The sequence below is a fragment of the Ixodes scapularis genome, unplaced genomic scaffold (assembly GCF_016920785.2).
Source record: "Ixodes scapularis isolate PalLabHiFi unplaced genomic scaffold, ASM1692078v2 PGA_scaffold0__279_contigs__length_252992795, whole genome shotgun sequence".
Classification (NCBI taxonomy): Eukaryota; Metazoa; Arthropoda; class Arachnida; order Ixodida; family Ixodidae; genus Ixodes; species Ixodes scapularis.
Window position 1 is genome coordinate 111,584,675 of NW_024609835.1, and position 27,907 is coordinate 111,612,581.

The 27,907-nt window shown below is 47.7% G+C and overlaps 1 protein-coding gene across 1 annotated transcript in view; it reads left to right on the forward strand.

Annotated features, from left to right (window-relative positions):
* Nucleotides 1-21,972: 21,972 nt before the first annotated feature.
* The window catches only part of LOC8038292 (serine proteinase stubble), an 80,219-nt gene continuing 74,284 nt past the window's right edge, over nt 21,973-27,907 (forward strand). The window contains exon 1 of the mRNA XM_040500064.1: nt 21,973-22,063. Within this exon, the coding sequence (XP_040355998.1) occupies nt 21,973-22,063 (91 nt within the window). The remainder of the gene's footprint in view (nt 22,064-27,907) is intronic.

Consider the following 27,907-nt stretch of genomic DNA (forward strand, 5'->3'; position numbering starts at 1 on the left):
TCCTAAAAAGAAAAGTTACCGAACGTTTGACTTTATCTTTCCTTTTAAAATCGTTGTGTTTGAAAATATAGGCCCCGGATGTCTCCTTCTGTCTAAAAAAAAAAAGAAAAAAAAACTCGCACACACAAATAGAACTCAGCGGTTTTTTTGTTTCTTTTTTAGTAAGGGCGTTTAAAGCAGCAATCTATAAAAGCGACGTCACCTCCAGGGCCAACGTTCGCCGCGGCTCTCGCCGCACAGAGCAGCAGTCAAAACGAGGGAGGCAGATCAGGTGAACACGATTACGCAACATCACACACGTAACCTCAAGGCAAAGAGAGGACGAGAGGTGAAAGAGAGCTGGGCAGCGAAGACAACCGAAGGTAGCCCCGACCAGGTTGTTTCCGTATTGCAGTTTTTTTTTTTTTTTTTTTCATTGAGGTTAGTTTTATTTTAGGCAACCCATCTTGACGGCGAAGCGTGTAGTACCGTCTTGGATTCTGCAATCCTCTCGCGGTCCTTTTCGCCAGAGCGAACGCGGCGCGCTTTCTCTCGTCACTTCAGGCGAGGTTCTCTCGGACGACGTTTTGGCGGGAGGTCCGCTCCATTCCCTTCACCCTCAAGGCGCGGTGGATGCTACTTGCTCGTTGGACGAGTCATCTTTTGTCACGTGATCACGCTCCTGCCCCTACTCACGCGATGAGCGAGGGGTCAGGTGATGAAATGCCGGCGGTTGGTTTGTCCGGTGAGCGCGTAGCTTTCACCGTACTGCCAGCTTAGGGGTGAACAGGCTCTCTCCCTCCTCGGCTGGAGTCCCGTCGGTGCACTGGGAAGATGATGACCCCTGCTCACCGGACGGACGGAAGTGCGGGGCAGGCAACGCGTCAATGGACCACGCTGCCAAGCAGCTTCCCCTCGTCGTCCCGATGTCTTGCGCCCATTATTTCGTTAACGGTGCGCTCCAAACTCCGCTTACTGTCACGTCGGACACAGTCGCAGTCCGGCGATAGAAAACACTTTCTCCTTTTTTTACCTTAACAACGTGATAGTGTGTATGAAAACGATTCGGCTGGACTTCCTTGGCGCGGGGTCTCGTCGTCCCGGAAGAGCTGTTAAATTTCACCGCCGGAATTGAAAAAAACAAAAGCCGGAATTTATTTTTTTATACATGCCTTACACGTAACGCCACTCTAGGGAAGGACGATGTCCTGCACCATGCTCGTAGCGGACTTCATACCGCGCGGATGCGCTCACCAAGGCGTAGGATGCCGCTAACTGCCCGGGCATCCACCTATTTTCAACAAAGATACCTAGTTTTGTAACATGTGAACTTGGAAAAACCTGCCCGGCTTACGATGGTCACATTTAGCCAGTATCTGTGAAATATTCAGGCATTGGTGCGATTGCGCTACGAGCAGAAAGTTTCGATATGCCACCGGCAAAGATTCGACACAAAAAGCGGTCGTGTCGCTAAAAAAAAGTCTTTAATGCGCGTTTTAAAATTTGATGAGTGGCTCTGGGACTCGCTTGTACAAACATGATTACGATTGTGCGAAATACTGGTAAATAACGCAAGGTTACAGTCATATTTTAAACCCCAAGACAATGATCCATCAAATAACGGACAAGACAATTATCATAGTCTCAGGGTTTAATTATGATGTTTCCTAACCGGCTCGCCTGCATAATTTCGCTCCTTGCTAAGGTTACCCATCTCGCAGACGGCACAAACCGATGCCCTGGCGGCGACGTCAAGGCGAGCTTGCACACGGGGGCCGCCGCCAACCGCTCGCCATCTGGTCGGGCTCACGGTGCGACACTCGCCTGTGCTCGGCTGGGAGCCCCGAAGGTGCGCTCGAAGCCTGGAAACAGCCTGATGTAACGAAAGGCAAAGGGCACCTACACCACGAACGGGCAAACGCCGATGCAGAGGTGTAGGCGAACTTAAGCTGTAGAAAAGTGCCGTCGCTCGCCGCTATAAAATGCGTCCCGCAAACTCAGTAATCCGCGGCCGCATCCCTTTCCTACCGCTCGTACTTTCTCTAACTTGGCGGCTGCTCTGTCTCGCGGGACATGCCGACGAAACGATCGTCGGGATATGTAGTAATTGCTACAGCCGAGCGCGGCGCAGTTTACCATTGCTCACTGAGAAGGGCCGTGGAGTCAACCACCAGCATGTTGGTTACCGGTGTTCGACGTCATCATGTGACGTAGGTGCAAGGCATGCATTGGAGAAGCTTCCGCGTGTCGTGAGTGACCGACAGTATGGAACCATTTTATGCTCTTTTTTTTTGTGATGTCTCTTCTGTTTCTTGAGTAAACTGTATATTTATAGACGCACCTTACGTTGATAGTTCTGCCCTATGTATCGTTCCCACACATGGCTTGCAAGTGACATCACATGAACGGCAACGGTGGTGTCCTTGCTGCCGAGTGCGCAACTTCTGGAGCACGGGTTTCGCAACAGCAAATTTTTATTTCCCGTAAAGAATAATAATAATGTCTCTATTTTTTCATCACTCGATCAAAGGGAGGCCGGTGGAAAAAGCTGTGAAGACAGCTTGATTTGTCCCCGGCCCCCTACATTGGCAGAACAGAACAGCTCAAGCAAACAAACAAAAATAGCTGATACAAAAAGGGCTGATACAGAAAACTGTCGTGGCAGAACACATCAGCGCACAAGCCTATTTACACTGTGTGGTTATTGTACATAGTATTTTCGAAGCTCCTTCAGTATGCAAGTCCAGTTGAAAGTCATGATCACGAAGCTGTTAAGTAAATGTGGTAAAGTATAGTTTAACATTTGCAGACAAAAGTTAGTTTTATGAGGGACTATACTCCAATGTTCGGCGTGCCGTGTTGGATAGGATCACAATGTTTCTAGCTAATATCGCGAGTCGCCAGTAATTGATAATTTCGTTTTCTTTTTCTCTTTTAAACCAGCTGTCAACCTGTAACTCTACAAGTTATGTACAGTTATAATAGCGTAAGTTTTGAACAATCCAACAGTATAAGAGTCCTGCGGGGAGCAGCAGGTAATCCTAACTATTTTCTTTGAAGCAGGAATATCTTACTCTAAGTTTCGGGCTGTGGTTGTGCTTCAGATAAAGTGATAATAGCTGAGGCAGGAGTAAAAAAGAGAGCTGTAAATAATTAGTTTCGCAGAAGTTGGTAAGATAGAGCGGTTCCGTTTTGCTTAAAGGTTAGATACTGTAATCTAGAGACTACATACTGTACATGGTAATCCCGGTACATGTTCCGAGGAAAGATAACTCCGAGCGTTTTAAAGCTTATCAAAGATTTCAATGGGCGTCATTTTTAAGATGAGGCCGGTATTACATGATATTAACTTACTTGTAGGAATGACCAGCAATGGTCATTCCTACAATGGAATATGTCACATATATAGATGGAATATGTCACATCCAAATCAGGTATAGGAGATAACGTTACAGGTGGTGCTTTCACTCCCACGTCACGATTGTCATCCGCAAATGGTAGTCAAGGACAACAGAACACGAATGTGTTGGGTTGTCCTTCCTTCCCCTAAATCTTCGGGTTTTGCCTAAAATGTTAAACCCTCACCAGCTTGTTTGCGCCCCTAACTTTTTGTAATACCACTCGGGTTTCGAGCTACAGCGGGTCGCTGTGTTCTCGAACCTCTCGGTGTTCCCTAGTTGACTACCCTAGCACAATGTGCGCGTGACGCCTCCGTACCTGTGGTCGGAGAAGGCGCGTTGACAGAGGCCACTCACCTTAGCCTCGTTCTTTAGGTTGAAGTCTTTAAGACTGGCCTCGGACTTGGAAAGACGTAATTTGTGAGGCGCGAACCCTCTCGCCCGTTCTCCTCTTTCCCTCTCGGCCCTCCACTGACGTAACCGTATAATTTCCTCGCTCCTTCGCGTGCCGTAACTGTACCTCAATCTTCGGGGAGTCCTTTTCGACTCTACTACACAAGCGGCGTCTCCGGTAGGTCGTGCGAAAAGCCATCAAGGAGCAAGCGCTGACGACGCTCACCGCGACCCTCCCCTCGTCACTTGTTCGCAGCTTTTAGCCATAACCACACACACACAAAAACAACAAATTTAAGCTCACTTTTGTGTGTGTAAAGAAATTGCATCACTCACATTCCGCATTTGATGTTTGAAAACGAGGCATAAAATGGAACCGCTGGACATTTTGGCGGTTCCTTAGCTGTTTTTACGCCGGATGCTACCGACATTCTTTAGTGTCACTGACTGGCTATACTTCAATGTTCAGTCACGCAGGTGTGTACCGATGCCACAGTGTCGGCGTATTTCTAAGCTCTGCTTTGGTGTTACTCTGTCAAGGAGCCGGTACTACTTCGAGGATAGAATTGTTCGGGCTCTGGTACTTCGGCAAACTTATACAACACTCGCGTTAAAAAAAAAAAAAAAGGCTTACGCCGACATAGGTAGCTTAACACTTTACGTGAGGGATCGTGAAGGTGGCATGATGCGGCTATATTGCTTCGCGGAGGTACCAAATTGACCATCAAAGTCTGTCGACATGCACTTCATTTTCGATACGCTAGTGTAGGTTTTACGGTGCCTTCAACGCGTCTTTCAAGAGTCCCACCCCGCCCATGCATTAAAAAGGGTCCCGAAGTGGCAAAAAATGATGTCACAGAAGCCGGCCTGTCGTGCTGTTGAATGTCGCGATACTGGCTGTCGGTGATAGAGGTCTGGGCAGAAAAGTAGCAAGGAACGCATGTGTTCCTTCCGTCGAAGAGTCTCAACTCCTGGTTGCTGAAGCTCTCGTGGACTCTCAAGCTTGAGAGCGCCCTGCAGCAGAACAGGCGTCTGTCACATTCACCCCAGCTGCTGTGACACCACCAGGATCGCAGCAGGCGAAAACATTACACCTCTATGACGTCATCAGGCAGATATCGTGGGACTACTTTTTTTTGGACGCGGTGACGTACCCCACCAGTCGGAGGGTCGTTCCTGGCAACACACTTGTCTTGAACGGGAAGCGCAGGCTGTTACCACGTGAACGGACTGTGAAGTGGTGGGTGATACTTGACTATCTTGTGATAGACCGACAGAGCGCACATCAGGCCAAGGAAACACGTATAGTGCATCAAGTCGTAATCTGCCGTTCGCCAAGTCAGGCCGTCCGCACATGATAATAGAAACATTCTCTCGAGAGAAGGATCAACGAAAGATTTCCTAATGTCAAATTATCACACTGCCAATTAACTTTGTCCGAGAAGGAGCTGCTGAAGCTGCGTAAGACGGATGATGATGGTGCGCCTGCATTTCGGTGATTTTTTCAGCTACCCCAACTAATTACATTGGTCTGAGAACCACGGATCTTTACCCTTTCCAGCACGCTTATTAGTATCGCGAATTTCAGAGTTATTGCCAGTGCTTAATTAAAGTCAAGGGGCTCTCAGGGGATCTTAGCTACCCCCACGGATTTCGAGGGGGGTCTGAAACCCCTTTGGGGAATAGATCCAACCGTCGCGTCCCTAGCGGCGAAGTTGAGAACGAAACCCATGGGTGCAGCACGAATTATTTAGGCGAGTTTCTGACGCAGCGCTCGGCTGACGTAGCCGAACGCTGTGCCAACGTTTGGACGTATCTGCAAGCGAATTGTTTAAAGGCAAGCTGCTTGCCAAAGTATGTCCCACTAGTAAGCATCCTCCCTAAGCGTTAGCAGGCACGTTTAGCCATTAGCACAGAGCGGCGCCTTGCGCTTCCAACTTGATGTGCCTAAAGTTCCTGTACAGGCTCCCTACGGGAGCCAGAGTTTCGCGTCTGTTTTCCACGTGCTGCCGTGCCGCTTTTCGCCGAGATCCAATCACGTGAAAAGCCGGATCAAGTGCCGTGCAGGAAAGTAGACGTTGCACGCGCCCCTACGTACGTTCCCCTGCTTTTGAGCGCGCCGCGCACCTCGAACCCGCGGCGTCGCTATTCGCCGAATTCAGTCACGTGACGAGCGGGATCAACATGGCGTGCAGAAAAGACGGCGCTACGGAGACGAACGCGCAACCCTGGCACCCATAGATCGTTCTCTGGCACCCATAGATCGTTCTATTAGGGTCATAGCGAGAGGGTAAAAAGAGAAAAAACTGCCCTGCCCCTCTCGCCCGTATGTCGTCTGCTCCGCCGAGTGGGCAGTACTTAGCATCCGGCTGGCGTACAAACTCTGTTTGAAATCGCGTCATTTTGGAAATTTCAAGCGCAGATGCGCAGATTTTGGTATGCCAGTTATCGTGTATTACTATGCTACATAAAAAAGACTAATAAAGTCCAATTGCTCTGTTATTTGCGTGCAAATAAAAAAACAAATAGAGAAAACTGTGTCAGACTGGCCGGTCTCTCCGGCGAAAAGTGAATCCGGTGGCTGAACCTTTTTGCTATACAAAGTTCGTACTGGTGCAGGCCTTTAGCGAGCATGACTGGAACTCTGAAATAATAAATAGAAACGTGCTCTCCTGCCGCAATACACGCAGTAGTTGAGGGTAGTACTGCCGGCTGACTCAACTGCTGTTTAAGTAACAGAAAAAAGATATGCCAGTTGATCATTTACCGAAGTAGAACAACTGAGAGCTCTAGGCTGATTTTGGTGTAGCCATAACTATTCTAAGAACGGGAACCACTTCACAACGGCAGCCACGAGCGAGAGTTCGATGTTCCGTACTGTACGCCGATGCAGCCCAAAGATGGAGAATGGCAACCTCTCGTTTGGTCGTCTGCTAGCGGAGTCGGGCGCGTGCCCTCTCTCTCGTTTCACCCCGCTGAACCCGATGAATTTCCCGGTTGTATGGAGAGGGCGCTGCTGTCGAACGAAATGGTGCCACCCAGAGAGCGCTAAATGGAATGGTCCAGCGGCAGTCTCGAACGAAGCGATTTACAGCGCACGTCCCTGGTTTTGAGAGTGCACGTCAGTATTGCCTGACTGCGCTGGGCTGTGGGTTTTCTCGTCAGTGGACTGTGGCAGCCTGCGCAGGCGCGATTCCGGACGCTAGTAACAACAAAATGGCCTCGTTTTTCTTTGTGTTTGTTCTTTGGCGAAGAGAATTTCTCGGAGTTTTTAAGAAAGCATTGCACTATTTTTGGGAACAAAACAAACAAATGAAATCTATTTTCGGCGAGTCCGTGCGCGACAGAACAAATGCAACTGGAATGTTTGTTTCATTTTATGTTGATCTTTTTAACTGCTCTATTCACTCAGCCGTGCCAGTCTACAAAGGTCTTAACTGACGAAAATATTTGACCACACGACAAGATAGCCGAACTGCATGGGGATTCCTAGCTCACAAGATGAAATTCAACGAGTCTCATATCAATCGAACAACATATATTGTACGTACCCCACGGTGCCGCGTTATCCAAACAGCATTTGAGAAAGGTCTCAAATAACACAGTATATCCGGTATACAGTGTCGCCGATAGCCACTTCACGACGATCGGATGGAATCCGCCTTTTCTTGAGGTACATTTTTAAGAGTGATGCTTTTTTGTACAACATAAAATGAAATGAACGAACGTGTTCATTCAGTACCCATATTCCGGACCCTATCAGTTTCTTTTAGCCAAAACCGGGAACGTAGCCGGAAAGGCTTTTCGGAGATTATTTCAACGGAAATAATCCTCGAAGAACGTCGAACGGCCCGCGTCGCGGGCTGCTTCACGTTCGCTCTCTTCGTTCGTTTCCCGTGAAAATTGAGCAGGCTACGAGCCCTGGTATTCCCTGGTTCTCACAGTGGTAGATAACACACAACACGTAAGCATCCTGAATAGGAAAATAAAGTAAAAACTTTCAAGGAAAGCCGGCGAACTCGGAATGCACAATGCAGGTGGGGAGTCGCGCTGACCGGATTTCCACAACTCAGGCGGGTGGCAGAAATTTTTGTCTGATAGGGGTCGCTCGAGTCGCAAAATGGCGGAGGCCAGAACTCTGGATGGTGCCCTCCAGCGTGCGCCTTTTCAGAGCTCCAAAACGTGTCTTGGCCGCATCGGAACGCACGCCCACCAAAGGGAAACACAGAGAACGCACAGTGACGATTTAACAAATGGCGCGACGACATGCGTGCTTTAGATCGAGGGGAAAAACAGAAGCAAGAGGGCGCATCTGACGGGTAAACAAACGCGCAAAGTGTTCAAAGTACATACGTAACCAGACGTTCACACGTTACTAAAAAAAAAGTAGGGAATTACATTTACAACTACACGAGTCTAAATTGTAACTAATTACAAGTACAATTACCGTTCCTTGAAAGTAAGTGACCGTTACCACAAAAAGTAATCCGTTACTTTCTCTACGCTACTTTCTACCTTACGGCCGTAGGTTTAAGACACAAAACACAAGTGTTATGGAAGCGTTTATTGTTGCCACCAGACAGACTTCCGTGACCATGAACAACAGGGCTCTCGAATGTCTCGTCGGACTTCTTGCCTCGTTTCTAAAGGCTCGGTTGTACACCGACGTTGAGCGCAGCGAGCGTAGCGTAGTACAGAAAGTGGACCTTTGGTTGGCCGGCGACAAGGAACTTTATATCTGCGACCAATCAGTATCTGTGTACACCACCCTAAGCCGCGTTTGCTACGCTTGATGTCGGACAAGCCCCAAATGTTTTGTTTCATTGTTTTTTTGCCAGACGATTTATGATGGTGTCAGAAGACTACCCAGTCAATGTTTTACTAAAGCGTCGCGTATATTTTTAATAAAGTTAGAAAACGCAACTGCTCGGAGCCGCGACCGAAAGTGGATAGGGGAGGAAGATTAAACATAGAGCAGGAGATAGTTGGCAAGAGTCACATGACTGTGCAACCTTTTTTTTTCCAATCAACATATTTGCGGCATTTTAGAAGCCACAAAAAAAAAAATAGATATCATATTTGGCTTCTATTTCTAATATTGAGCGTGTGCTTTAGATGATCCGCTACTTTCATTATATTTGGTGGTTGTGTCTAAATCATAGAAAACTGCACGTGACTACGGAAAAGAGAGTTAGCACGACGCAAACGGGCGAGTTCTCAATCGGCAATTTTCGGGCAGAAAAAATACAAATTTCGAGCCGCAAATTGTGTTCTGGCTAGTAGGGCTCTCATATGTCGCGTATACAAATAAAAACCTCGCTGAACACCCTTTCAATTGAGGCACTCACAAATGCCTTGCGCACTGCATTGCGTGCTTCTTGAAAAAAATGGTACAGCTCTCTGCCCTTGTGAAAGTGCAAGGCTTCGTTTTCCCAGCCGGAGTTCGATGCTGTTCGAATCGCAAAGCTATAAAGCTTGTAATACAAATAAATAAATCTCGAATAAAATTGATGTATGAGAATAGATTATACAGATATATTTTAGCCGGCAAATATCAAATATCAAAATGGTGGTACAGAAAAGTAGCGAGGCACGGTAATTACATGTAACAATGAAATTTGTAGATTATGTTTTTATGTCAACCTTCCTTTAGCTCTGAACACGTGCCGTGCGTTGGTTGGGACATCGGTGAATAAGAGGTAGGAGCTTTTTAGATATATAAGGAGTCCCAAGTCACCCGGCTTCATCTACCGCGTGCCCCAAATGGCGGCCAGGCTTTATAAATCGACCGCAAAAATTGGTTTCTTAACCTATCGTGTTCCGATTTCGTACAGCGTTGGCCACAGGTGGTGCAGTTTTCCATAAAATTCGCAAAGAGCGAACTTACCTGAGGAAAAAGTAAAAAAAGAAAAATGACTTACTTGGCTTCGCTGCTTTTCCATAAGAGTTAAGCCTTTTTCTTTTTTTACTTTTTCCTCAGGTAAGTTCGCTCTTTGCGAATTTTATAGAAAAATGCACCACATTTGGCAACGCTGTACAAAATCGGAACGCGATAGGTTAAGAAACCGATTTTTGCGGTCGATTTCAAGAGCCTGGCCGCTATTTGGGACTTGCGGTAAAATGTACCGTAAAAATCGACGCCTGCACGTAACAATAGGGAGTTTTCGTAGATCGTTTTCGCTGTCCCGCAAGGCACTCCGCAACCCGCTACGATAGCGGGAACTCCACAGTCAAGGCTATCGGCGCGCAGGCGCAGTAGCAACTTCTTCGTTGCGGAACGCTTAGCGGAGGGGGCAGCGCGGTCTACGAAAACTCCCTAATCTAAGCTTTTCGGTAAAAACGTATTACGTACCGGCCGTTCTTTTTTTGTAAACATGAAAAGCGTAGTTTTTTTTTTTTCTTTAAAGAATAGGGCTAAGAAACTTGCCAGGGTCAACGGCGGGTGGCGACGCAGACGACCAAGTCGAGTAGCGGGGAGTGTTTAGCCATAGCCTCCTCTATACTATGTTTAGCGTTCGTTTTGATAGATAGCGCTCCTTCTTTATCAAGACTGCTCGCGACCAACACGGTTCATTAACATGAACATAATCTTTTTCTAATGTACCTTTGGTTTAAAAATAAATGCGAACAATAAAATCAAAACTTAGTTTAAAAAAAAATGCGTTTGCATAACGACGGCAGTTTTGCTGCCAACGGATTTCGTCTGCGTGTCGTCTGCTTTTGTTCGCTGGTCGGCTGCAACTTCGGACGCTGCTTCCGGCGCCATCTATCAATAGAAAGTATTCACTGGACGCCATATTTGAGGGCGATGTTTAGAGCGCGTGCTCACAACGATCTCACATTAATAGCTTGCTGAGATCGGCAACCTTGATGGTGCTAAATGCACGCTCCAACGTTACTAGAACACTCAGTTGGGAAATTCGCCGTCGAAACCTGGGCCGCTGGCGTCCACCGAGACCAAGCTAAATACGACAACAGCGCCACTCTTTATCATTTCTCGGTACTGTGGTCACCTTGAGCTTTTAGAAAGCAGGTTTTTGCGTAAAAACAAACGGGAAAGACTTTTTTGTATGAAATTTATTGAAGTTTAGTAGAAAATGAAGAGTGCGTGATGTTTTTAAAATCTTTAGTTAACAAGTTTTTGCGGCACAATTAATATTGTTTTTATACAACCATGCCTCAGCGGTACTTTCAGGTAGCGGGTCCCGACTAGGTGCATTTTGACTTCGGTAGTAAGACGCGGCGCGTCCGCTGGGGAGACGGGGGTGGCACCCCTGTAACCTTTTCCGCTGTTTCTGTTTCGGCGACAAAATGCCCGATTAAAGCCAAAATAGACGTCACGTGCAGTTCCTCGAGTGGCCGCTGCCGGAGAAATGGCGGCGTTGCGTTCGCCATTAGCTCGGTGCTCGAGGACAGATCGGGGACACTTTTTCAGAGCGGTCTCTATGGCAGTTTCCCAACTGAATGGTTCTAGTAACGTTGGCACGTTCCAAAAGGACTGCGGAAGCTCGCCGTCAACACACGCTCAGCAGCAGCACACACGGGTATGGCCGCCAGTGAATAACACACCCCGCAACTCGTCTTCGTCGTCTGCATGAGTCGCCGCCCGCTGTTGACCCTGGCAAGTTTCTTGGTCCTTCTTTTTTTTTTTACAAAAAGGAAACTTTCTAATTATTAAAAAAAAAAAAAAAACCGACCAGTGAAATACATTTTTAACGAAAAGTTTAGATTGCGACGTGGAGATGTCAATTCTTCTGGTCTCTTTTAGACCGAACCTGGGGACTTGGGCCACTCTATTATTACCAGCAAAGACATTGGAGGATCCCTCAAAAAAGAAAAATATAATGTCGATTAAAACGGAAATGTAGACGCATTTCCTGATAGCGAACAAAACGCATGTTGCTCGGGTCGGCCGTACCACAGCTCAGTGTTCAGCTAAATGGCAGGTGAGGCAAACACAGCCTCTCCCCACAGTGACCGCAGTAATTCTAATTTTGTGAAATACGAGCTATATTCTTGTATAAGAGTCATACTTCATACTTCCACGTCTGGAAGGTGTAAGCAAGCACTTTCATTTCGAAGCCGATCATCCAGGAGTTAGGGAGCGCGATTCTCACGGCGCGGTACCACCATCACTGAAAGTTTTCATATTTTAACGAAAACGTGTTTTGATATTCTAAAAAATATTTGACGCAGGGAAAGGGTGAATGGAATTTAGGGCAACCTGAACCTTCTAGAAGATTAGGTGAAAAGCAGCACAAAATCAAACAAACACTCGTCTCTCCCAAAGATGGTAATTGTTCTAATGTATTTTGAGCCGCATGCCATTAATGTTACATCCTTTTCAGTCGATTTCTCTGTTGAAGTTTATTCAGTGTAAAACAAAGCGTCCCCCCCCCCCCCCCCCCCCCCACCCCCTTGTTGTGACATTATGCAAACTTTCGTAATCACTATAACCGAGGAGGGCACAGTTAATTGTCTCGAGCTTTTGGAAGGCGCGTAGTTGACGGTCGTTTTCTGTCCTCTTCCCTTCTTCGAAAAACAAAGGCATAGGGAAGACACAAGAAGAAAAGGCGCTCACTTATCCACTACACCAACTCGCGTGCACTTTGACTTTTTTTTTCTTTGGAAGGAAACCATTTGACCTTGAGAGTCGTTTGCACCGAGAGTCCGGTCCTTTCTATCAGTGCGCTTCCCCCTTCGCCATGGGAGAGCAAGCTGACGAGTTACTTTTTTCGAAAACCAAACAAAGAAATAAGGAAATTCGAATCAGTGGTTTTAGGTGACGAAGAAAGGTTTTCAGCATCAGAAAAACGCCAATTATCAGTGTGATTCCGCTTAAATATTTCCCTTTTTTGGTTTTTGGTGTTTTATATTCCCGCTTTTTAACCCGGCGTAAATAAAAACGAAGATGTAATCGATTACGATCATTCGCTAATGTAAATAAGAAATTACTTTAGAATTACTTTGTAAACCATGTAATTATTCCCTAACAAAATTACTGATAAATGCAATGGATTACTTGATTTTGTTACTCGTAAATGATTGCAAACAAGTATGGATGTAACGATGCCCGCCGTATTTGAATGAGAGGTGCCGGCGGGGTAGTGCCATAACTTGGCGGCATCGCTTCTTTTACAACTACAAACATTGCATGAAAAACAATTGAAATACAAGAAAGAAAACCGCTTTCTCTGCGGTGCTAGCTCTCAGCTGTATTCCGGTTCGAGCACGAAAGGCAAATCGTGATTGATTGTGGAACGCCAGGGAGTGGTGTACGCGGTTGCCAGACTGCCCAAGCGTTGTTGCCAGAATCCGGACTGCTAATAGCGCTTAATATTCTTCTTAGATACTTCTCATATATTTTGAGGAATTATCGTTTTGCACGGTGTTGGTACGAGAGGAGGCTCAATTTGTTTTATTATACAGGTTTATAAATCCGATTGTCGAGAGATGCATGGTTGATTATTCTGCCTCAAATCTCGATCAGCAGCTCGCTTTTCTGGTTCGATTGGTGGGACAAGATTGCCTTTGTCACTCTGACTGTCACGAACAACAGGAATGACGGTTCCGTTCTTTATCTCCTCACACTTTAATAAAATCACGGCTCCTCAGGAACGCGCTCACAACCACAAACTTCAAAACACGAGTACGGCTGCCCGGCCATATATCACACCGCTTTCTTGTGGTGGCCGCAAAGTTGCATTTTGACGTATAGCTGAGTTGGGGACAAATAGCGAGTCACTTTATTTGTCATAATTCAAGGGGTTCCTGCCAGTAGTCCTGCTCTTTTTTTCCTGGCTATACTTTTTGTTAGTTGTAGTTACGCTTAAGGAATGTATACTTTAGCTCATGTCGCACAGCCGAATGACGTCATATTGCAACGTGAAAACCGTCACACAAAAACGCTCTATACTCAGTAGAGAGCTTTGGGTAACTGTTTTTGCACATCCGGTAGAGTGCTATAGGCCGCATAAGTCTCGCGCATGCGCAGTTCGTACCGGAGAGGTCATCGTACCGTATAGGAAGTGCAAAAACGGTTCCCTAAAACTCCCTAATTTCCCTTTTAGTCAAGACCATCCCCGACGCATATAGGACCCGATGGAGTCAAAGAAGCAGCGGCAAAAGTGCATTGTCACGGCGTGCATCGTCTTTATGCCTCTGTCATCCCCAACTAATTACCATTCAGGCAATGCGGAAGAACGCGTGCTTCTGGCGTCGCCTCTTGCTATAACGGGTACACCGCTTGTTGCATAAGGTAGCCAACTAGGCGGCGCTGCGTGAATCCACGAGTAGGGATGGCGACTGAAAGGCGCAGACCTCGTCACCTTTTGCATCACACCGGCGACTCTCTGGAAAGAAGAACGAAACGCGCGAGTTTTAAAGTGGTCCCCTAAAGCTAGCAATAGAATACACGTTATACCTAAAACATCCTCAGCGCGGACATGTTTTGCGTATATCGTATTTTCCGGACTATAATCCGCGGACTATACGTGCTTAAAAGTTGAAATTTTGCCGTGTGCGGATTGTACAGGGTTTTGTATTTTTCTAGGTCATTGACTGTGACAAGACGTGAGCAATTTTATGAATAACAGACTATATTAATGGTGATTTATGCATAATACAAGCGTCATTTTTGTGAGCTAATACAGTAGGCCTTTGTCAAGGTGTGAGGCGGAAGGTAAGTTTTAGGTTCGGATTAGGCACTAAGTGGGTAAGTGGGGACTATAGACCTTTGTCCGGAAGTGCTCTTTTTAGCCTCGACCGCAAGGAGCAAAAGCGAACAATAATCTCGAACCCAGACGCTCACGGGGAGGGGGGGCTGCGTCGGCCTGGCCCGCCCCTTCCCGTTGAGGGCTTCGCTGGTGTGCCGACTGCCGTTTCGCCGGCATCGGTCCTGTTTACCGCTGTATGTGAGTATAGTGCCCGTAATGTGAGAGCCGTGTGTTCATACGCATCTTTGCCGCTGTTGGTTTCCATCTAGCCGAGCCAGAAAACATCTCGCGACGAGTTGACCGCGCCGCGAGTGACGAAGAAGATGCAAACATGGCGACGGTTCGTGCGATTGCTTTGATGGCTGCGGTGTTGAGTGTCTTCAACGTCCACGTGAGAAGGTTCCCCTGCCCTTCAAAGTTATTGCAAGCACCACGAAAACTGTGGAATCATCGTCTCAACTACAAATAAGCAGGCCTTCACGAGAAACAACGGTGCCAAGCAGGCGCTCGGCACAGTTGTGTCAGGCTCACGCAGCCAGCGGCACAGTTGTGTTGGTTGTGTCGTCAGAGATGTTCAACAACGCCGAGGTATTTTCATTTATCATTTGGAATGGCTTCAAGAGTGGGAAATTAATCTATTTCGCGGATTGTTAACGCCGAGGCGAGTGCCCTCCGTTGCAGTGCCGTCGTCGCGCAAAGTGCAGAGAAAACCGGGTGGCGATGGCGGCGGTGCTCTTTGATCTTGCGCCGTCGGGTTCATGAAGTCCGGAGTAAACGTACGTACGTGCGTCTGCTGGATCGGTGTTTTGGACTTCCTCAAAACTCTTTCTCACGCGCATTTTCCTTGTGAAGCTTAGCTCATCACACCTCATCGTCGACTGCGCTCATTTGACTACGACGGACGAGCTTGCGTGATGTGAATTTCACTGCCTAAGATCCTTGGTGTGCTGTAACGAGGGCTAATAAAATATCACCGCAAACTTCTGAACAAACGAGTCGAAGTTTCGTCTGCTATCATAACTGATCGCCTGTCACAATATTAATCAGTAGCGTTCCTAGACTCCACCCCCACAGGCACCGTGCTTCGTTGCCCGATAGTAAGTGTCTCCTGGTACCTCGTAGAATTCCAGCTCCCACTTCAAGTAAGTACCATCCTTTAGAACTCGTAATTAATAGTTTCAAACCCAGACGCTCGCAGTGTGTGTTTGTGTGTGTGTGTGGGGTGGGGGGGGGGGGGGGGGGGGGGACGCGTGCTAACATACTCGGAGCCCTCGTTTACGCCGCTTCGCAGCGGCAGACAAGGCGCAACGTTACAAAAGAAAGCTAATCCGAGCTGTCTATGTAACTAGACCAATTCGCTAGTCATTCGATGAAACGTCGTGGTCTCGTTTTCATTCGCTAAAACGGCGTTCGATCAAGTGAACGCCTCCCACTTATTTAGGCTCGGCAGAGCCGCGCTGCCGCAGAAAGGCAACCCTTAGCGAAAACTAATACGTTTGAAATATGCCACGTTCTAATTTGAGTGTATTTGAAATACAGTTCATAATTGTAAGTACACGAAAAATATACCGAAAATATAAACTTCTTTTTTTTTTTTTTACTTAGTACTGAAGTATACTTCTAAAAGTCATTTTAAAATACCTTTACTTAAACTACATTTGAAGTTCCCTTCATGCGTTTTGAAATATGTAAATACTAAATTAATAGGCACAAAATACCTTTCACATATATTTCTTGAAATATTTATTTAATTCATGCAAAATATACTCCAACCCTAAAAAAATGGAGCAATCAAAAATACGTGCAGAATACTCTTAATATACCTGAAAATCGTAAATACTGTTGTGTTATACTCTAAGTACCTTTTGACTGCAATACTTTGGTAGTTTGACTTAAACTACCAAAATATTTAAAAGCTCCCCTTCTGAAGTTCACTTCAAGCAGATATGGAGTACACTGAAGCACCTAAATACAACATTTGATTAGTTTGTCAATTGAATTGCGCAGCATCGCACTGATAAATCAGCCCCGTTTATGTTATTGTTTCCTTTTTTCTATCAAGAACACACCTGATCAGTTCCTTGCACACCAATCACAAACGGGGTTCGGGAACTACAACCACAACATTTGCTGATGCTGGAAAGCTTCAGTAGGTGCTGTGAACAGATACGTTTGGCGTGGTTTTGTTAGCACAATGTTAGTTCACTGAACGTGTATACTTACCATTGTACGTGATGTGAATAGTAACTTTAATACAGTGACATTAACTACCATATTAAATAGTCAACTACTAAAAAGGAAAGGCAAAACAACTACTGTAAAATATTTATTTTTCGCGGGCTCAATATTTCGCGATTTAGGTAAAAGCTGGAGTTTTGGAATAATTTGCAAATTCTAATTTTCGCGACGCGCTGGGATCGCAATATAGATTTTAATGTTTTTACATTTTGCCGGAATTGTTCACGGGACCTATTTTTCGGAATTGTAGGCGATTCGCCAACTTTGCGTGAATTAGGTCCTCACGAAAATAAAGTCGTTTACAGTATTTTAAAGTGAAGAAACTGCCTTGATTCGCTTCGTCCTGAGTGGTGCTACGCAGAGAAGCAATAACACGTATTTTATGAGCCGTTTGTGTGGATATTGTTTTAGGGACTGTGCCGAATTGTTATTGGTTGTACCAATGCCTTTTAGTAAGAGATATCGTCCACGAACTTCAATACACTGTTTCCCCTTTGACAGACTCCCGAGGAGAAGATTGAATACTTGGAACCTTAATAAGCGCAGAGGTGGTCACCGAAAAAATGATTACCTTCAATATGTAGGCTGCCTCTAGAGCAGTCAACGGGACTGTGAATGAATTGTTCAGTGCGTCATGGTGTTTGTGTTTGTGTTCGTTTCTAATGTAGCTTTGTGAGATGTATTTAGTAGTGCCTTCAAATACCACAGGGACACCATTTGCTGACAAAATCGAAAATAAAAAAAAATTGTGTAACCGGTTTTTAATGCACAAATGGCATCTTGAGTGTGAAGGAATAATATTTTTGGTATATCTAAAATATTTTTTGATTCATATTTATAATGTATTTTGAATACCTTACGCGCGTATTTCGAATGCGGCCAAAATAATACAGAATAAATACAAAATGAATATTCGTACTAAATATATTTGAACTTCGTTTGAAGTACGGCCTCTTTTTTCTAAGGGAAGCAGATCGCGAAAATCGGTCTCAAACGTGCCACGAATGTAATGTCGTATACAAGAAGCCAACAATCAAGCATTTGAAAGCTACAAGAAAGCGGTAGCGAAATATTTACTACGCAATGAACCCGGACTGAAACGCGGATGTCAAGGGTCAGCAGACACCGGTTTTCTCTTGTTTTCTTGATCGAGATGGGTTCTCGAATGTTCACGACATCTTATCTCTTGAAGAACGGGTCGCGGAGGCTTCTGGTGAAGACGTCGTTCACGATGTGCCGGTGAATTCGGACAGCCTGCCGCATCCAGCTCCGCAAAGCAACGCCGCCAACGCAGCCCCCCCCCTCCTGCCTGCCAGTTCTCTCCGCGTGGTGGCGCGAGCGTAGATAAACATGGCGGCGCCCTGGAATGGGCGCGGACACTGGTCTATACGCTGTGTGAGGGCTATGCTCCGGGTGCGGACTACCTAAGCGAAAACTTTCATTTTTGACCTCAAATTTGTTCTTGAGGACTATGGACCGCATGGGGACTATAGTTCAGAAGATACGACAGTTTGAACAGCTGCACGTGTAGCAGCCTCGGGGTTTTCCCCTTCCAGTTCGGTAGGGCAGCTGGCCTTTTCTGTGGTCGGTCACTACTTAGCTAAAACCTATTACTACTAGGAAAAAAGTTACATAATATATATATATATATATATATATATATATATATATATATATATATATATATAATTTTTTATGGTAGCATTAAGGGAGGCATTCAAACACGCGTCCGAAAACAACGTGAAACATGACTAGCATGCATTGCCGAGAACACCACGTGGCACGCTTGGCACGTTTCGGTGAGTCTAATGACCACGACAGGAGTGCGCAGGAAGTCTAGTGCGCAGGCGCTCTCCGGGACGCGAGGCGTCCAGAGCGCTAGGGTAGGATTTATACTTCGTTTCAGCTTCGGTCCAGACGCAGCCAAAGCTACAAGCGCGAGCTCCGGGCTTTCAGCATCCCTGCCAAGCACGCGCGCTCGTGCAGTGCAAGCACTGTTCTGGGCCACATGCTCGCGCTCGTAGCATCGGCTGCGTCTGGACCGAAGCTGAAACGAAGTATAGTGCTGTGCAGTCCAGCGGCAAATGCCCTTCAAAGGGATTAATATTGCTCCGCCAGTCTATCGCTTCCCCTCATTTCCTTTAGTTCACTGACATTGCGGCTTGACGAACTACCTTTTTTATTATTACTATGAACCTGCGGCTCCCCTCCCCCTCAAATCTCAACGCTGGTGGTTCCACACAATCATGTCTATAGTTCGGGTCAGCAACGCTATCAGTGCGTCTTGCAGCGTCCCACAACGAATGCGACGCCAAAACGGACACCGCTGCTGCTTTGCTGGGACTCGGGTCTGGTCTGGGATACACTAACTATGATGTCATGTGCAGGCCTTGTCTCATATAGGAGCACGGTTCATGACGCCAACGCCAAGGGACGCCGGGTTCATGCACTGATTTTCCAACTCTCGACCTACGCTGTCGTATGTCGCGAAGTCATACCGGTGTCCGATTTTGTCAGTGTTCCGTGTGTTTCGACGAAAGAATGCAACGGTTGTGACCGTCGTAGTGGATAGGCCAAGCAACCGCCGAGACTATACGATCCACACCCTTCGTTAGCATCGATAGCTTCTCCTTGTGGGCTTGCGTGCTCGCTCCTGACCCTAGTTACGCAGCCATATCGTAGCGGTAAGAGCGATTCTTTGCGGTGGTTTCTGTGAGGAAACGTAAAAGCGGTGCAAAAACCACCTTTTTTTTTTTTCACTTTCAAAAGCCCACGACGCGAATCCCTGGTGTCAGGCGGCCAGGTCCTATACGTGACGGCGGGGCGTTCTGCTTTTACCCAAAAGACAGTAAGTGCGCACGCGAGCTTGTGTAACGTAATCATGCCGTTCCCGGGGCTCAAGTAAACAATAACTGTGTAAAGCTTTCCGTCGTCGCGAGAGGACAAAAAGCATTATACAAAAAAAAAAAAAAAAATATATCAGACATTGGCAAAATATTCGAAGTAACAACTTTTATTAATATGCATTGAACCAAAGCCTGCGTCGGCTCTGAAGCACGCGCAGATTCACAGCTAGTTCTAAGGAAGTGGGTTGTGTCAATACTGTTAACCCGCAGTTCATGGCGCAATATAGCACAAAACATCAGCTTTATCTAAGTAGATAAAGTCGGCCCTTGCTCCATGATAGCGGAGTGCATCACTGATGATGCAGGTTTATGCAGTTAACCTTATTTTGTCCTTTTCACTGTAAAGACCCCTTGAGGACCTTCAACAGATTAGGTCACGAGATAGAACAATACTGGTTGGACCGCGAAGAGGAATTTGAGACGATGCAGTGAGGACGGGGGGCCTTTATGTGCGCTTTGAGCGCACATGAAGGCACCCTAGGGGCTTATGGCACGCGGAGAATACGGGACGGGGCAATTGAACGCGGGGTTCTCGGAACGTGGGGCTGATGACGCAAGGCTTTTTCGACAAAGATTCTGCACGCGGGGAAATCGGGCTACACCCTATTCGCGACTCCAGCGAAATCGACGCCGCGTAGCGGCAGCGCCGAGAAGCTCAGGAAAGGAGGTCGTTTCGACTCAGTCGTCTGCTATCGCTGCTTGGTTCTCGTAGGGAGCATAGAAACAAACATCGTTTTCAGTAATTGTTTTTATGCTTCCGCCGTTTCATTCCTATGCACTAACTAGAAGAAGGTTTCTACCGTCGAAAAATAACTTTGCTTTCAAATGTAACACTGATTTTACGCTGCAGTGCAGGGATTTGTGGTGGTCCGCGTGCCGAACGGTAAAAACGACCTCCTTTCGTCCGCCATTTCGCCTGAGCAGCGCGCCCCCTATAGTTCGCTGGAGTCGCGAATATCTGCGTCTCCCCTTGTTCTAATAAATTAAGGATGACTCGAAATGGCGCCTTCAAAGGAGTTACCAAGTCTCGCCGTTGCGATTGTTTGACTGGTAAATCAGCTAAGCGTTCGTGCCTCACCCCACCACTCTCACATACGAAGGCGTCATCTGTCGAAGTTAGTCGCTTTCTGCTTTCATACTCGACAACATGTGGTAGAAAATAGACCGGTCACCTGCTCCATAACAATGCATCGCCTCGAAACAATTTCGACCCACTCGATGAGCAGCAAGCGTCGCTCTTTCCAATCGCGCCTAAAACCGACGTTGCCGATGTTGCGGACAAGTTGAGACTATTCTGTGAAGAGCGCAACGGGTGCATTACGCCTGCGGGCTGTTGAACCGATAACTCCATAATCTCGCAGTACCTTCGTTATGCTCGTTTTATGTCTCCTACGTTAATCTAGAACGCCTAAATTAGAGTAGGGGTTTCATATGTAAGAGGTGTACCAACAGGGGTTCGAATTGTGTAAGCGTGGCGTCATCCAAAGCCTTCGGAGGGCAGGTGAAAGTCGCAATGTAGCGGCTTGCTCTACAGTCGTTAGAAGTGACACTGCGCTATTCGATTGAAACTGTCATTCTCACATCCCTAAAATGAAGCCCTCGCGCTTCAAATATGTTTACCCTTTTTAGCGTTGAAGCCGTGTCATCTCAGTTCCGGGTCCCATTCTGAGGCACCAACTTACCTAAAGTAATCAGCTACTGTCGCGCAGCCGTGAATGTGAGGGAGAACATTCAAAGGGCAGAGGAACTGAAAGTGGGAAAAAAAGTAATCCCCTGCGGTGACAAACAAAAACAAAAAAAAGAGCGAGAGAGAGAGAAAACTGAGCGAAAGGAAAGAGCGTGAAAGATAACCAAAGAATGACGAGAGGGTTAGTCGGAGGATTATCGACCGAGCCCCGCATTCTTTTCCCGAGGACGAAAGGAACCACTTAAACGGGCAAATACACACACACACGCACACACACACACAAGAAGAAAAAAAAAAGAGAAACGTGCTATGGGGCAGGTTGCACGGACTGGACATCCCAGGAAAACACCGCCGCCAAATCTGGCGACGTAAAATAGTCGGCTACAGCTGTGTGACCGACAGTCAGAACGGAGCGGCGTTTCTGCTGCAGCCACGGACGGACTTCCTCGGCCGGACCCAAGATTTCGGCGGGGGACAGGTGAGCGGGCCACGCGACGGCCCGTCAGACCCGGCTTCGGAAGAAGCGGAGCGAAAGTCTGCCCCCTCGCCCGAGCTTGTCCCCGGCGACCAATGAGGGGAAGACCCTCGCCCCAGCGCCGTCGCGACCTGGCCTTGCGGACCGCACGCGCCGCACGAGACGCACTCGAGCAGCCGCCATGAAGAGCAGGCTGCCGGTCCTGCTCGCCGTCGTCTCGCTGCACACGTGGACGGCGCTCGCGCTCAGGGCCCTCGACCACAGGTTGTTCGGTGAGTGTCCGGCCCATGCATCCCGGATAACGATCCGCGGCTCCGAACGAACCATCTGGGGAAATCGCCGGTTCCGGAGGTTCTGGTAGGAAAGTACGCGAGCATGTGCTCGAGCGAGTGACCCACGAGCCATCCCAGCCAAGCCAGGGCTGTGAACGTGTCATCACGTGGATACACGCCCGCATGACGCTGCGCCTCTCCCGAAGGTCACCTGACAGTAACACGGCATTTGATTGGCTCCGATGGCTCGTAGTGGACGCTGCTGCGGTCGATCGTAAGGTGAAGCAGGATACCGATCGGCTCTATTGTGCCGCAGTGACCTACTTTGGGCTTCCCCAAAGTGTTTCTTGTGTGCCTCTGGTGGCTTATCTTTTCGCCCCCAAGTTTGTTCTAAGACAGTAGAGTAGATTGTTGGGCTAGTTGGTTTTGGAACTTGGAATACATTTTAGCGCTCAAAAGCAAGGACAAAAAGACGAGATTCAGACACCACAGTGCCACGTTCTAAGACGCTCCTTCCCTCTCCCACCTAATGCGCGCGTTGTTTCGTCATCAGGATACTGCAACCCCGTTTCCCGCCAGGTAAGGCCGGGAGTTTTCGTAGATCGTTTTCGCCGTCCCGAAGCGCTCTCCACAACCCGCTACGATACCCGGAACTCTACAGTCAAGGCTATCGGCGCGCAGGCGCAGTAGCGGCTTCTTCGTTGCGGAGGGCTTAGCGGAGGGGGAAACGCGGTTTACGAAAACTCCCTAATTTATACACCAACTCGTGTTTACAAACAAACCGGAGCGCCCCTAGCGGACGCCACCGGCGCCGCGCATGCGCGGTGGATGGTGGGCAAGAAGCCCGCCGTCCCATAAACAAACCATTGAATTGCGTTGTTGTCGACGTCGGTGGGAGCCCCCGTGCTCTTTTTCGCGTTGGAATTGTTGATGCTACGTCCTCCTAACAATGTCTGACTACTTGAGCGGCTTCAGCAAAACTAACGAGGCAAAACTTTGCGTGATTAATGTGACGTGTGGCGATTCATTTCGCGTGGACGCCGCAGAATGGGCGCTAAAGCCTGACTCCCACGATGAGATTCTGCTCGCTGTTTTCAGACGTGACGTTGCTCGGACTGCAAAAGCGTGGACCGTAGCTGATATGGTGGACGTCGATACTGAAAACCGCAAGTAGAATCGGACATTACAAGTCGGTGATGGCCACCGGTAACAATAATGATAAACATCTTCTTGTATCTGTTTACACTTAGCCTACTTACCCCAACCAACCTTCAAAGGTGTTTTGAGGCCTACACTTAGTTCTTATCGCAATTGCCGGGTCAACGTTTGGTTTACGGGCCGCTGTCGTTTGAACGAGCTGACGACAAACAGCAGCCAAGTTTGAAAGGGCAGACGACAGTTCGAACGCATGCGTAATTGGGGTACGGGCAAGAAGCACCGCGTCCCGCGTCAACAAACCACTCGAATGTCACGTTGTCAGCGTCTGTGTAAGTCTGCATACTCTTTTTCGCAATTACCGGGTCAAACTTTGGTCTACGGGCCGCTTTCGTTTGAACTAGCAGACGACAAAAAGCAGACGTTTGGAAGAGCAGACGAAAGTTCGAACGATCAAGCGGCCGTGTGAATTTGAAGACGCACTGAACCCGTGGGTGGTTCGGACAACTTGGCGGTTTTCTCTCGTTTATGTTGGAACAAAGCAAATACACCTGGCGACCGCAAAGTGTTGCCCGCGCACGCAATCGTAGTTCGACAGCGTCCGGTTTGCCCTTTTCGCGGCTACTATCCACGTTCTCAGACGAACGGAGGGAACACATGAAAACGGATCTTCAAACCTTTCCAGACACTCTTGGTACAACCCTTGTCGCAGCATTTTGACGAGGAGGCAGGTTTTTTGTCTCGTTTCTTCCAAGGGAACACAGGAATGCATGTCTGGCACGGTGACTTCTGCCCACCGCCCCAGGCCGGAAGTGCGTCCGGCGCGCAACCACCGCGGCGTGACGTAGAAGAGTTGAGTTTGCGTATAAGATGGATTTTTTAGCGTCACCGAAAGAGGACCAGCCCGGGGCACGGACTGGACGTCAGCACTCAGCTCAGACTCATGTTCTCATTGATTAAACACAAGTACAAGCCGAAGGCTGACGTAGCAGTACTGCCCAATCCGTTGGGCCTCTTTAGGTGTTGCTGAAAATGCAGCAGTGAGGCTTTATATCTACCCGTCTGAATCTTAAGAACCATAGTAAAACCATAGAGTTAATATAATGCACGCTAAAGGTTCAACTGGCGCTAGTGTCTATGCGACTTCCGGGAGGCAAATTGAAGCAGACAGCAACCAGTCTACTTTTGCGGTGCTCCTGTGCATTCCTATGGGAAAACGCACGTGCCTTTTGTCTCTTCGCCGGAAAATAACATGAATAACTTTTATTACTTCGGTTGTACCGGATAGTATGTACCTTTATTAATATTGTAAAAGTGTAATTGCTTTAATTACAGCATTTTTCTTTACTATTGAACGATGTTACGCTTCGCTATATTTCAAGCCCAAACCTCTGTTCTATGGCAGGTATGTAATAACGAGCGACGCTTCTGAGCTAAATAACGATCGAAAGAAATGTAGAGTGTGTTCAAGGTTCGCTAGCATTCCGGTGGCGCTTATATATTGCTAATATGCCCGTCCTGTCACTCTATGAATATGACTCCGTCGTGCATCTTTACGATAGGTTACCATTCGAATGTAAAAAAAATAAAGTACGTGGGCTACAAAAGGTGTGTCTTTTTATTATTTCCTATGGAAGGCAGTTTTTATCGGGCACCTGTTCTCTGACTTCTCCCTACTTGTAAAGATTTGAAGCGAGCGGTTGATGATTTGAACCCAGAACGATGCATCTTCGCACATTATCACGAGCAGAAAGAATAAAGCAGTACTTATTTATTGCAAATCAGACTATATTACGTGGCTTTCAATATATTTTTATCGCTTGTATGCACGAGGAGTTACTTATCCAGTGTTACTGCGTAGTTTTTGCCGTCTCTGTTGGTTTTCCACATGTCCTTCGTTCGTTGCGGAAAGCGCCGACGCCTGCCGACGCCGTGTTCGCGCTAACAGTGTCCGACAGTGCACACAAATACATGTACGAAACGGTTTTAGCACCTTTTTTCATGCCACGAATTTCAAATAAAAACGCCGTAACCGGCCAATTATTTCGTCTGCGTGACCTAAAAATGTTTCAATGTGCCTAGTACGTACGAAATATTCGTGATATTTGCTCTTGTAATCGAGCGCAGCGAGAAAATGCACCCGCGTTTTCCCATAGAAAAGCATTACCGGAAGTCAAATTCAGACTGGTTGCTGTCTGCTTCAATTTGCAGCAGCACACTAGCGCCAGTTGAACCTCTAGCGTACATTATAATAACTCTATGAGTAAAACGAATGCCCCTCTTTGCGTAGATAATTAGGGGGACACACAAGTGGGTTCCGAGATCAATCTGCGGGCTCTAGGCATCCTAAAACACCCGTAATTACATTTATGCACTGCAGGTTTCCATATTAAAATTCAATCAAAGACCATGACAGGCCCCACTTACTGCACCATGGGGCAGACGCTAGAGGGCACCGTCAGACAGCGGTCTCAAAACATTAATAGCTGTATTACGTCTCCTACACCCGAAGATTTGACGATCTTTTGTCAAATATAAGGCACAACGCGCCTAAAATGAGTCAAATTTTATGGGGGGTAGTATAAACCCGAAATTGCCTCCCTCCTTACACCCCTGGAGAAAGCAGTACCCGTGAATTTCTAGGCGCCGAGAAGCTGAGAAAGCGGGGACGTCACAACGCCAAGCTCTGATTCGATAGATTAGTGGGTAGACCTAAAGCTAGCTGCCTTTGTTTATACGCTACTTGTCGAACGCGTTAGAATGCGAAAGCCAAACGCCTTACGGCGCGTTCGACGAGTGCAGTGGATATAAAGGCAGCTAGCTTTAGGTTTACCCTCTAATCATTCCAATCAGAGCTCGGCGTTGGCGCGCACTCCTCTCCGCCTCTCCCTCAGTTTCCCTGTGCATTGCTGGGAATTTACTAGGACGTCCTGTCATCTAGAACTAATCACTTTTATTGACGAAGGCCCAAAAACAACCTTTTACAAAAAAGCACTTGAGTGCCACTTGAAGATATATGTTGCGGGATTTTAGATGAAGTATGTGTTATTATATGAAGACGTACACGTTTCGAACCCCAAAAAGACATGGTCAAACAGCGCACATAATAACGCGGAGGAAGAGAAAGGACAGGTAGAATGAAAGAACCCTAAAAGCAACGCGTCTTCCTTCGAAAGCCACATTTCGTAAGAACTACTTCGTGCGACGTATGAACAACGCGCAAAGCTTGTTTATTGTTGAGGCCTTTCTCAGACGAGCCTCTCCTCTTCTTCATCCCTGCTTTGTGTGCCTTCTCGACGGCGCTTGCGCATGGCGAAACCACGAAACCCCCTTCATGTTGCCAGCAGCTGAGCGGTGTGCGTAAAGACGTGCCAAAGAGTTGCGGGTCCCGCCGACGGCAACCGCAGAAAGCTTACGTCGCGATTTACTGAAGCAACTGGGAGACGTACGATGTCCACCAATATGAAAAAAAGACCCACTTGGAGTGCGTGGCCGAGGCGGCGGCTGCTAGGGGAGCCGCCCACCCTTTGGGCAATTCTGTACCGCTCCGAGGAAAGGTAAGGCACTTTGTCAGTGCACGTCGATTCAGTATTTCTGCGTTATCGTGCTTCGGCCCCTCGGAGCGATCTACCCGTTTCGGAAAACCTTTGTCAAAATCGCCTTCTCTGCGCTGCCATCCTTGTTTGCTGGGCTGTGGAACGCCTTCTGGGCGTGTGCTGTTGCTCTGCAGTGCGTTATATCATACGCTGCGCATGCTTCTACACTTCAGTGACTCAGCCTTTTTTGCCCGGGTGATAAGCGATGGAAAGGTCTATTGGAAGTGGCCGGATCCCTAGACAACGGCGGATATAGATGACGCAGCACAACCGCCACTAGGAGACGATGGATGCGAACACGCAGTTTCAGAAGCGCAACGTCACGTCGCTCGTTGTCTGCGAGCGCGCCATGTTATCCTCGGTGAAACAAACCAAGCGCAGGCATGCACTTTGACCTTACAGTTTTAGTCCGTGCGTTTGAACCTTTCTTTGTTCCAGTTCCGAATTTGCACGTTCAGCGGTGTCGTTTGCTCCGCCATTCGGCAGTAATTCCGACCTTCTAACAATCAGCACGTGACTTTTGGAAGCGTTTTTTACGGAAGTGTCCACAACCACAAGGCGCGCCGCGCTCTCACCAGCATCGTCGCGGCCGCGCGCTCGCAGTGGATCTTTCGTATAGGGAGTATTCCTGGAGTGTTTGATCCGGGTCGCCGGTGCTACTGTGGAGCTCGAGGTGGCTTGCACGCTGGGAAGGTCAGCCGGCTGAGCGATCGTATCGCTCTCAACAAATGCCGGCTTGAGGCGGTCAACGGACACGTCCGTTTCGCGGCCATTAACCCGCAGCGTGAATGTTTTTTCGTCGCGTGCCATTACGGAGGTGTGGACCAGTGTAAGGTGGCTGGAGAGAACGGCGGATGCTGTCGACGCGCAAAAACATGTAGCTACTGCTGTGCAGGTCGCGATGGAAAAAAGGAGGCTTGCTCTGGCGTGTACGCGTCGGTGTAGCGCGCACATCACCGGGTCCTCCACGTAAGGCAATCCTACGGTCATCATGAAGCCGCCATGGATGGGGGTGGTAGGGCTGACCAATTCAGCTGGGGGGCGCAGCGATGTTCCACAAAATAAATGTGATGCGGCACATCTGAGTCACCAA